The 12,255-nt window shown below is 39.5% G+C and overlaps 1 protein-coding gene across 6 annotated transcripts in view; it reads left to right on the forward strand.

The window, feature by feature from the left end:
• Window positions 1-12,255, forward strand: part of LOC129731073 (ras-related protein Rab-5B) — a 31,088-nt gene that overhangs the window by 3,252 nt on the left and 15,581 nt on the right. For all 6 annotated transcript variants that reach the window (XM_055690816.1, XM_055690819.1, XM_055690821.1 and 3 more), the window contains exons 2-4: window positions 2,831-3,338; window positions 3,398-3,518; window positions 3,582-3,750. In XM_055690816.1, coding sequence (XP_055546791.1) covers window positions 3,085-3,338; window positions 3,398-3,518; window positions 3,582-3,750 — 544 coding nt within the window. In that variant the 5' untranslated portion in view covers window positions 2,831-3,084. The remainder of the gene's footprint in view (window positions 1-2,830; window positions 3,339-3,397; window positions 3,519-3,581; window positions 3,751-12,255) is intronic.

Consider the following 12,255-nt stretch of genomic DNA (forward strand, 5'->3'; position numbering starts at 1 on the left):
TTCTAAATAGGCATAAGAAGGGTTTAAAAATACTGATACGTTATGAGAAATAGGTTTTCGCGCATCTTTGAGTAACCAACCATTAACATTCTTGCATAAATTTAAAAAAAATTGTTTTGCTCCGATGTAACGTAACTCGACATAACGTTACGAAAATAAAAATAAAGTTGCCTCATATCGAGGTATGACTGTATATGATTATATTTTGGTCTTTTTGGTCTTCATACGCATTTTTTCTCACGATTATGGCCTTGAGAAGTTTTTCTTGTTTCATTTGGAATCATTTCTGGCAATATATTCCTTGTTAAATTAAGGGCCATTTTGATTTGTGTCCTCTGTGGTTCTCTGAGGAATTCATGTTTTATCGTAACCTTTTTAGCCTTTTCTGGCTCTGGTCTTCAAAAGGGTTGTTTTGCTTTCATAGATCGGTGTCGGATCATTTGATTTTTCGAGTTTTTCTGGCTTTCGAAAGTGCTTATTTGGTGTTGTACATAAATTATGTAACGCTAAATAAAAAAAATTAGTGAAGTTAGGGGGAATTTGTTTTGTAGATTTGCGCTAAAAAAATTAAAATCCAAATTTTTCAAAAAATCGCCGATGAAATATTTTTTAACTTCCCGATCCTTGATTTTTATCCAGTTGGTAACATTTTTGCGAAAAAAAATCAGAGGTACATGACAATTCGATAATAATCGAAATTTTGACACCGTGATCCATAAGCAAATTTATGAATGAGTTCAACGAACCGCAGGACGTAATTTCTATAAATATGACTCCAGAAATGATTAAAAGAAGACTAAAATTCTTTTTAGGAGAGCAGGAAAATACTCCTTATAATTACCTTTAGAAGCATTTTTCGACCATTTCCGATTTTTCTAAGAGTTTGTCGTTCTAAGTTTAATTTGGAATTATTTCATTTTGGGCCTTTTCTGGTCCTTGGTAGTTTTTTTACGTAGAATTACATCTCACGGTAACATTCTGGAAAAGGAGCGTAAATCAAAATACTGCAAACGTTATAGAGTCCATTTTCAAATGCTAACAACTCAGTCAGTTTTCAACGGATTTTCTTTATTCTTCCACCAATCGATTGTAAAATTAGTTAAGGGTCTACTAAAATGTGGGAAATTGTGATTCTATGATACTAACTATTATACTGTTTGAAAATAAAATCTTTTTATAGAATATAGTCTGGCGGCAGACTATTCTCAAGGAATTAAAAGTTACTGACATAAACATATAGATACAAGATAGTCTATCGTTACCTTAGAGAAAGAACTGAAAGAGAATTATTACTGTAATTCACTTCTTCATACCAGCAAATTGATTAGTTTCAATCGAGTGTAGTCATAAGGCAGGCTGTCGTAATTCTACGTTGACCTTGGGATCGTTTCTCATATACAACCATTCCACCTTTGTACTGTTCTGAGCATTAATCATGATCCTTTTTGGGGTAATTCAGAAGCATTTCGCTATTTTTAGATCAATTTCAGTTTTTTTTTCGGTTTTAGCTATTTTGGTTTTCAGGAGCCAGTTTTTCGCAGTTCGTTTTTAGCATTTTCTTCTTGGTGTTTTTTCATTACCCTGTTTTCAATTACGCTATATTCCTCTGTTTTAGTTTTCATAAGCTTTTAGAAGCGTTTTTTCGCTATCCCAAGCTTAATTTTGGATTTCTATTCGAATCTTTTAGAGCTTATTTCGACATTTTTGATTTTATTTAAAGGTATATCTTCTCTTTTGGTCTTCAGTGCTATGAGCTTTTGGGGTCATCTTCCTTTTTTAATTTTTTCTTGTCCATAATAGTTTTATGTCACTATTCTGAGTGCTATTTAAGATCGTTTTATTTTTCATCTCTTCTGATGTTCGAGAACTTTTTTACTATTTTGGCTCGAGGAAGTTTTTTTCGCCGAAATGAGCTTAATTTGGGATCGGCGCTGTTTATTCTTCGAAATTTCTGACCTTAATCAATGTTTTTTTTTTCATTATTTTGACTTGAACTTGGGATGATATTTTTGGGGCCTTCAGACCTTTGGAAACATTTCTACGCTATACAAGGTTCAATTTGACATAATAAATTTTTCCACCTGCAGCCGTATTATTTCGCTATCTCCAGCTCTTTAACCTATGACGTTTTGAGCTCCAGTCGAATTTTATTGATGTGAATTAAAAATTTATTTCAAACGTGTACACATACACATATAAATTTAAATAACAATAATAAAATAACAAGCTTCCATTGGACATGGAAGCTTTTGAAATCAATGACAAATTTGTTGTAATCTTAAACAAAAACATCATTATAAAATAGGAATCTTAACATAACATACTTGAGCTTATATTATGCCTCATATTTTTTTCATACCTCTAGTGGAAAGACCGCTCTGCGGAATAAATTTTATTAGAACCGAAAATCACAATCCACAAAACTGTGAAGTAGGTACATCTTGTTTGTAATAATCAACATAACACCATCTCCAGCATGATTTGCTCTCCTGAGGAGCTCAGTTGCATCATCTAACGAATTCTAGTGATATGTAGAACTCGTGGTTTCATGTTATCTCCTTTGCAACGCAAACGCTTAGTATGCAGACGTGGGCAAATAATTGGAGCAAAAAAAAATCTCTAGTTTACTAGTGTATAAACTGGCACCGATAGAGGTACTGGCGCCGTAGTTCAAGGTTTTTGTCCCATTTGCCGTTTCGCTGCTGTTGCTGCCGTTGTTTATCAAACGCGCGCTGATTCCACCATTAGTATCCACTCCTATATGTATACAATTTGTGCTCATCTAATTATCGTTGCTGACGTGTAATCGATTCTGATCTCTCTTCCGCAGCCGCAGCCCGCCGATCAAAGGAGTACAGAGCAGAGCCAAGCGCATAGAATAACACAGCACGGGGGCAACATCGTCGATCGAGGAACCAGCCACAGTCAGCGCGTTTTTCGTTGATTCTTGTGTGTTTAGTTTTTATTTTCTCTTTCGTTTGAGTTTTCCCCCTTTCAATTTCGGGGTTGTCGGACGACGGATTCCGGCTGGCACTTTGAGAGCACTTTGAGAGATCGTGAACCACACACAGAATAGACCCAACGATGGCGTCCAGTCCGCGAGCCGGTGGCGGTGCCCAGCGTCCCAATGGTACCGCACAGAACAAGATCTGCCAGTTCAAGCTGGTCTTGCTGGGTGAGTCGGCCGTAGGCAAATCATCGCTGGTGTTACGCTTTGTCAAAGGTCAGTTCCACGAGTATCAGGAGAGTACGATCGGGGCGGCCTTCCTCACGCAAACAGTCTGCATCGACGATACGACGGTGAAGTTCGAGATCTGGGACACTGCGGGACAGGAAAGGTAACATTGCTAGCTGCGAAACGTGTGAGTGTTTCTAATCAATTTGTCCCTTTTTGCAGGTACCACAGTCTCGCTCCAATGTATTATCGAGGTGCTCAGGCGGCTATCGTGGTGTACGATATTCAAAATCAGGATAGCTTCGCACGTGCTAAAACGTGGGTTAAGGAGCTGCAGCGACAGGTATTCTTGTTTTGGTCTAAATTTAACCAGAGAATCCCTACGATTTCTTTTGCGTTTCTTCAGGCATCGCCAAATATTGTGATTGCGCTAGCCGGCAACAAGGCCGATCTCGCCAATAGTCGCGTGGTCGACTACGAGGAGGCCAAGCAATACGCGGACGAAAACGGACTACTGTTTATGGAGACCTCGGCCAAAACCGCCGTTAACGTTAATGACATCTTTCTTGCAATAGGTAAGTCCTACCAGCTGCTCTGCGTCATTCCTAAGCAAGTTCTAGATTATAATTGTACAATCGAGTTTCGGACCGGTAATTGGTTTATGTCAGGAATGCAACACGCCCTGTCTGTTTACACGCTGTTCATGCGATAGATTTTTCGCAAAACGGCACTTCAGTGGTCAGCTAATATCGACCGATTCCGTCATACTATACCAATTCTCACAACACAGCTGAGCCAAGGAAAAACATGTGTGACGATGGGGAGAGGGTTATTTTATGAGTGGTGATGACGGTCAAGTGCAAGGGAAAGGTGTAACTGTTGTTCGCTTCACACGTTTCGCCCCTGGAACTGCGAACCTGTTGTTTCTCTTTTTCTCGCGCAACCGCCGTTGTTCGTCGTCTACGCAAATGTTTTTGTTTTTATTATTTCCTCGTTTCCTTCTTCTGTGTTTGTTTGTTGCCATCGGCGATGGAGTACTGATTTATGTTACTAGCATGCAGACATGCTCCGGCCCCTGTGGAGTTATTATTCGATCGGAAGTGAACCGTTTTCATCGGTTGAGGGGTAAATCGAGTATCCGCGCGCGGCTATGGCGCTCCAATGAAAGTCAATTGAGAGACCTGCGCCTGGCGTAACGGTACCTTGCATAGCCTACGTGCTGTCATTGCACTGCTGTTTGGTTCTGTTTCTTTTTTCGCACAATGTAACAGTTGTGCTCTTTTGAGAATGTTATGGCATAGTGATAGTTTGTTTCCGTTAAAAGGCCCTCAAACGTAAGTGCGTTCTTGATGTACAATTGTTGCATAAGCTCAGAACCTGAAGTTACGCTACTTGTAAAAATATTGATTGTCTGCCCATGGTAAAATTCCTCAAAAAACCGAATCTCCTTGGGAATATTGAAAAGCGAATTCGAGGGTCAGTTAGAGTTAACTTTTTTTTGTGTTGCCAAGAATGGATAACTCCTGCCAGATTTGTATGCCATGTGTAATAAATTTCATTCTTTCGAAACCAAAATATGTTTGAATTTTATAAAATTGTTCGGATCATATTTTTTTTTAAAGAGAATAAATTTTTCGGTTGAAACGTTACTTAAGAGCTACGAACCTCGAAACAAGCTATCCCAACTGTGTAAAATACTCAATATTCTAGTATCCAAATTATTTTTTTTCTGCATGGTATTTGAGCTTTGGTTTGGTCGGGTCGGAGTAAATTTCATAAATAAAATTGAACTTGGTTTTTCTCTAATTTGAAGAAAAAGTATTAGGTGCGCAACTATGTTCTTATTATTTTTTTTTTAAATAAAAAAGTAACTGTTTTTTTTAAAAAATGATTACTTATAAATCATTCAAAGTATTGCCCATCGTTAACTACAACTTTGTCCCATCGTTCTGGCACCGTTACAAATCAAGCTATTTTTCGTTAACTTGATATGAGCAGAATTACCAATCAGCCAGACCACGTGCCAGCGAACGGAACAAGTTGAATTCGGACGGCGCAAAATCTGGAGAATAAGGCGAGTGAGATAGGACTTTTCATGTGAGCGTTCGTATGTAAGTTTTAACGACTGAGGTTGAGCGTTGTCATGCAGTAGAATCAATTTTTCGTGCCTCTGCACGTTCGATACTATAATCGCATCAGTTGGAGTCGATAGCTTCTAAAGCTTCTAAAAAACGGTGATGAAGCTATGGCTAGAGCGCTGCACTGGGTTATTGTCAGGATCTGGGAAGATGAGACTTACCGAAAGAAAGGAATCGTGTGCACCGATGGAAAAAAATCGCTTCTAGCGACTAATGAATACGTATAAACCAAGCCTATGATGCGTTGACATCGTCGTCAGTGTGCGAGTTATTCTTATTCTTCGCACATTTGCAAACAGACCTCCATGGTAGGTGAATAACGAAGATCACAAAAGAGCACCATATAAAAAAAAAATCGTTACTGGTGCACTCTCTCCGCCTTCCTTCTTACGATGTACTTTTCATCGTGGGAGCACGCAATATATGTTATTCTCTATGTGCACAGCTGAGAATATGAAGTTAGTCGCGTTATGAACAAGTAATGAATAAGAGAAATTGGATCGTAAATATTTACTCAATGATGGGGATTTTTTTTCAAGAAAGAGAGTTCGTGTTTTCCTACTCTCACTCAACTCAACGGGGGTTTTTTTTTTGTGGTAGCTGGTAGGTGCAAGCGCAAGTGCAAATTGCTAGTTGGTTAGAAGCTTTTGTCGGTATAAAGGGCTATTCCCACTGCTTCCGTTCAGGGACCGGGCCGGGACCGGGCTCGTCCGGGACTTTTCATGCATTCACACTGCGCCGTGCTTGAACCGTGCCCGCGCTGCGCTCTGGCTGAGAAATGTTGATGTGTGTATGTGAAAGAACGTCTTTCTCTTTTTTTCATACCGCAGTTCACTCCGCGCGAAATATGTCACTACAACATACACGCATCCACCCGAGTGCCTTCCGTGCACTCTCCGGCCAAAACAAAGTATCGTCGGCAACGATAGTTTTTCTCTCGCACTGCGGCAGCACGACGGCAACTCAACGCTGCCCCGGTCTGGGCACGGCGCGTCGGTGTGAATGCGTTCATAAGAACGCATGCAATCAATCTCAAACAAGCCCGGACGACACGCGGAACAGCCACGGCCCGGTCCCGGAACGGAAGCAGTGGGAATAGCCCTTAAGGCGTCAAGATGGACAAAGGGCTAAGAAAAAATAATGTATCCGAAAAAGTTCGGCAAATGTTTGTGGCGGAGAATGGCAATTTCCGATGCACGGCGGTGGAAAATTGTAGCTATCGGCCAAAAGTCATTAACGTTACGAACTGCCATCGTAACTTTTTCTCTCTTAGTTTGCCATGATCAGACAACAAATATTTAGCTAACCGTTTATAGTGTTTTCATAACAAAAAATGAGATTTCGGAAATATTAACTTAAACAACTTTTTTAACAATTTTAAATTTTGTGTATTGATAATGTAAAGCAATGCCTTGGTGCTACATTCCGTCTTGAAATTTAAACTTCTGTTTGTTATACACAGACTTCGCAGCCAACTGTTGAGTGTACAGGACAATTGCGGGGCTAGAGCTACGATCCTTCTGACACTATTAGTTTTCCCCGAGCGAGAGAGAGACTTTTTTATTTCAAATAAAGTTGTTCCTTGATCATTGACAAAATTGATTTTTTGACGTAGAATACGTCTTACGGCAACATATATAGGGGTTCAACTTCAATACAGGGATCCAATTTCGAAAACCGAAAACATGGAGAGCGTCACGAAAATTGTCCAATTTCAAACGTTCTAAACTCAGTCAGTTTTCAACCGATTTCCGTCATTTTTGCAGCAATCGATTAGAAAACCATTTAAGCAACCGTCCAAATGCAGAAAATTGTAATCTGACTGTTCGAACTATTGTACTATTGAACCTTGTCGAAACGTAAATGTCGACCTTTGATTGGTTACTTGCTGCCTTTCCCTAAAAAGGACGACAGAATGGAGTACCTAGTTAGCCAGGAATGCACTCGTTGGGCTATATAAGAGACTGCTTCTCCTCAAGCAATCTCAGTTTACTAGCAGCAGGCAGCAGCGGCGGACAGTAGCAGCGATGGCAGTGGGCAAACGCGGCGTGGAGCAGCAGCGGGCAACAGCGGCGGCAGTAGTGGTTAGCTGCAGAACCTAACTTTTTCAGTTCGGCTCCCTTTTGATCTGAGTTGGACCCCACCAGTGGTAATTCAATTCAGATATCGTTGGGTGAATACAGCCAGAAATTAAATGAGACTCGCATCGCCAGGTGGTTTGAGAAGCCACCATCTTCCTGGGTGTATATATATAGGGTGTGTGCACATATATAACGTGTGTGAATATTTATAGCGTGTGTCGCTAGCGTGCGTGGCTAGCTATATAGCGCGTGCATGTCTATAGCGTGCGTGGTTGCGTGTGCATGGTTATATAGTGTCTGTGCTTGTCTATAGCGTGTCTGTGCATGTCTATAACATGTCTGTGCATGTTTATAGCGTGCGTGGCTAGCTATATAGCGTGTGTGCATATCTAAAGCGTGCGTGGCTAGCTATATAGCGTGCGTGACTAGCAGTATAGCGATAAAAATTATCATATATAGTTTCAAATAAATCATCTCATGTTGATTTTACACAGTAAATCATTCAGAACTAAATCAAAAATTTGCCATGTCAAAAAACAATATTCAGTTGTCAATTAATGGCATTGACAAACATTATTAACCTCTTTTGACTTCAGCTAAGCCTCAAAGTTTACTGAGTGTATTTTAACATTTATCTGAAGAATGTTTGCGCCAGTGAACCTGAATCACATAATTTTTCGCTCAAGTCCTACTATTTGCAGCGATCAGTTTTAAAATTATCTACGCTACTGCAAACTGCAGAAAATTGTTCGTATTAAACCTAGGTTACCGGGAATGCACTATTGGCCCTCATCGTAGCCACTGCCTAAATTAAGCTTTCTCAGTGTAACTTGATACAAAAGACAGCCACAAAACAATACAATTTCATTCTTGTTTTGGATATGGCGTCAAGTGAAACTGCTTAGCTGCACATAGTTTCTGCTGTTGTTCTTTGTCGTTACCGGTGCCGTCTGTAGAGGTAAACGTCATCTGGAACAGAGAGACCATTAAATTGATTTACCCCATTGAGTGTATTCCCAAACCTATTGCAAGAAATACATTGACTTAAGACAGGCTGTCGTATTCTAGGTTAACTCTGCGGTCGTGTCTAATAAACAACCTCTTCAACTTTTTCACGATGGGTAATTCCTTACATATAATTAGTTGGTGTTAAGTCAGATTAACATTTTAATATAAACAAATTCTAGATTTACTACCCTTTGAATTTCGGAGTTTTCAAGCTTTTGTGCAGTTTTGATGTTACGGGCCCGTTTGATTTATCACTAACAGCATGTTTCTCCTACTTGACCCATTATGGCCAAACAACATCTGTCGTTACAAACCCAACCAACTTTTCAGAAACAAACCCCCTGTGGTCAGCGGGGGCCTAGTGTGGTTGGTAACGTCCCCGCCAACCACGCTCGACGCCTGGGTTCGAATCCCACCGCCGACATAGGTGTCGATGGTTGTGAGGTGGCGTGATCCACTCACAACCAACCCAACTGGTCTAGATTCAATCTTAGCCGACACCGGAAGATTTTCTGAGGCGAAAAATCTCTGGGATCACGCCTTCCATCGCATGAACTGTATTAAACTGTAATTGTTTTCAGTACAGAGCATATAGCTCTGAAACTAACCTTATAATCGTTGTGGCAATGCTTTTCGGTCGGAGGGCTGTGGAATGAGCGCGAAGCCTTTTAAGACCACTATTGTTGGCCCTTACTAGTGTTTTTTGAACTGGTATTCCGCGAACATTCGACTAATTGAAATCAGACCAATCAGGAAAAAAGCTTCGATGAGCTTTTTATCATACCAATTGTTTCTCCTCTATGTTTTTCGAACTGTTGTGAAAGATAGAAAAAGTTTTAATGATTTGCAAAATATTGCAGATTTTATCAGGTATTAATCAGGCATTAGACGTAAAAAACACTTGCCATATTTTGTTTGGATTTAAGTTGCATAACATTTTTACTAGGGTAAATATGTTTGTTAAATTAGCCGTTACAAATTTGATCTGTAAATACTTTATGTCATTTGTACTCAGAAATATAGAAAATTGAAAAGGAAGGGAAAAAAAGATCTGAGTTGTTATGCTTATATTCCAAGTTCCTTGTTGAATTTCGTATGAATAAACAAGTCCAGTGATAATAAAAATGTCGTTGCCAGCATATGTTTAATAAGAATGATAATTCTACAAACCTCTACAATTTTTTCTACAAAAGATTTTGCTAAAGAAGCCTTATTTTACCTCTCGGTGTTATTTCTGTACTTCTGTACAAATATATTCAGTTCAACACAATTGGCATACAGCACTAAAACCTGAAAACCGCAGCACTGAAACGTGAAAATGCAGTATCAAAATCTGCAATAATGCATCCAAAACCAGTTCAAAAGCAAGTCAAGCATTATTCAAAGATTTTCAAAACTCCATCCCCTCTCACTCTTTCATAACGTTACTACCCAAATTAGTGTGAGGAAAATATTCCATTCACTAATCATAACAAAATCTAGTGAGTAATGTCATTGACGAAATCGCAACGCAATACAACAAACGTATGATTTCTCGGTAACAAACATAGCACATTTTGGTATCTGTTTGGCTGCTATAGAAAACCTGCTGAAAAAAATACCTTCCGAACTACTTACTCTCCCTCCCATCATCACCGCACCGCATCATCGCTGCTGCGTCACTGCGATGCGAGATGCAATCCAACCAACATTTATGGGACTCTCAATTATTCTTTTGCTTGTTGCTATCGTTTTTTTCCTACGATGCGCCACGTACGAAGAGAGAATTACAACGGAGCAACGCGCATCACTCTATTCTCAGAGTTGTATGTAGTCAACTGTTGTATTTGTCATCTCCGAGTGACCAAGGCACCAACATTTCATTACGTATTGAGAGGATACAATTTAAGTCATGAACTGTGCACTTCATGATGTGCACAACTCAAGATGAAAAAACAATCAGCTCAAAATCATTTCATTTTCTTCACTGGATTCGTGTGTCCCATCTACAAAAAGGCGACAAGCTGGATTGCAACAACTAACGGTTGACAACTAGAAATCTGGATTTTTTGGCGCTCTTTTACTCCACAGTGTTGTGCTCAGAGAGAAATGAGAATGTGTATTTGAAAGCTCTAACTTTCCTCTTTATGCCAGTGTTTTTTGTTTTGCTTATGCATGCTCAGTTCGGTTCAAAATAGCCTTTAAGGAGCAAGGAGCGTCCCGCAAGTACATTGTACAGTTCGCTATGAACTGCATAACAGATTTGGCAACAAGTTTATGGTAAACCATTTTGAAAAATCTTCCGGTTTCTGTAGTGTACGGTTTCCTGCATACCTCAACTATAATCCAGGAAGGTAGTGGAAAACCGGCCAGAGTAGTGGACAGAAAAGGATTTTCTCCTTTTTTTCAAATTATGGTTCAAGCCTAGTAGTTTAGCTATCAATCAAAATTATATATCAGAACAAATGTTTGAACAACATTATGGGTTCATTTCTTCCAAAACACCATATCGATGAATAATAGGGTAACGACCCCATAATTCGCCCACTTTATCTGAGTACCCAAAATTCGCCCACCTATTTTTTTATTGTTCGCAATATAGTGTCAACTCTTAGAACCGTGTTTAAACATAAAAAAGAAACAGCTCAGATTGAATTCAAATTATTATTTGGCATAATTCAATAACAAACCCCGTAAAGAATTTGTTGATTAGGCGAATTATGGGTCCCTTACTGTGTTTTGGCCAGATAAAATATCATCACATAAAAGCGAGTGCTGTTTCAAACGGATCGCAGCAAGCCAAGAGCGCGAATAGACGTAAATTTTTGACGTGGCTTTAATTTTACTATAAAAAATCGCAAATTAAGTTCTTCGTGGTACATTTTCTTAATTACCAGTAGTACAAAGGTGTTGTCATTAAAGTGTTTCAGGAATAGGAAAAAATGCCATTCCAGATCGATCTGGCATAGTAACCTTCAGCGAAATAGTAGAAACAGGCGTTCGTGGTAGCATCAGGGCCCCACGTTTGGTAGTATTTCTAGATCGGAGTCGAGTTGCTTTGGAACCGTTCTTTTTCTGGTGACAGTGACAACAGTGAAAAATTTGGAAATCAAAAAGGTTGACCACTATCATTTCATCGCTGTCGCTCCCGGCGTTCAAGGTCAAAGCATTTTGGTTTCGATTTCAGTGGCAGTTTGGGTCCGTCAAGGGTGAACGTCGACAAGAACGGAATCCTGGATGGTGAGTTCGTTCCATGTGATCGTTCACAAGCGCAGGGAGCCATGAATTTTGCTTGAGAAGCACACTCAGATATATTTCCTAATTCATATTCCTTTTAGAGGGCGAGTAATGGCGCCATAACCATAAGCTAAAAATGCTAGGACTAGACTGCCGTAATCTCGCAGATTGACGTATGCGACAGCGAGTAAAATTTTCAGTACGAAGCTTTTTCCAAAAACGTTTGTATAATAAGTGTTAGGATGAATTTCAACAATCTGATCTTTACATAATGCATTAAAATAATCACAAAACATTGCCGAACGTTTGATTTGTGGGAATAGGTTTATTAACTGAAGTTATTTTACCAACGTCATTTTGTTGTAGAAACAGCGATTTTAATTTCACTGTTTCTACAACCGATTGACGTACTTCCATCGTAGTATGCGACAAGTCGCTCGGCGATTTTTTTTATGATCAGTCAAACAGTCGCGATCCGAGAATACGTTTTCGGAAATAAATTTAGTTTGGAATAGAATTGCATTCGTGGCCACTGCCATCTTCTATCTGCACTTCTTTACAAAAATCACAAGTGCGCTTTAGTTGTCCACGAGTATGGACCAAGCTACGTGGCCTTAGAGGGCTACAGTATGATATG

Source organism: Wyeomyia smithii, chromosome 3 (genome assembly GCF_029784165.1).
Source record: "Wyeomyia smithii strain HCP4-BCI-WySm-NY-G18 chromosome 3, ASM2978416v1, whole genome shotgun sequence".
Lineage (NCBI taxonomy): Eukaryota > Metazoa > Arthropoda > Insecta > Diptera > Culicidae > Wyeomyia > Wyeomyia smithii.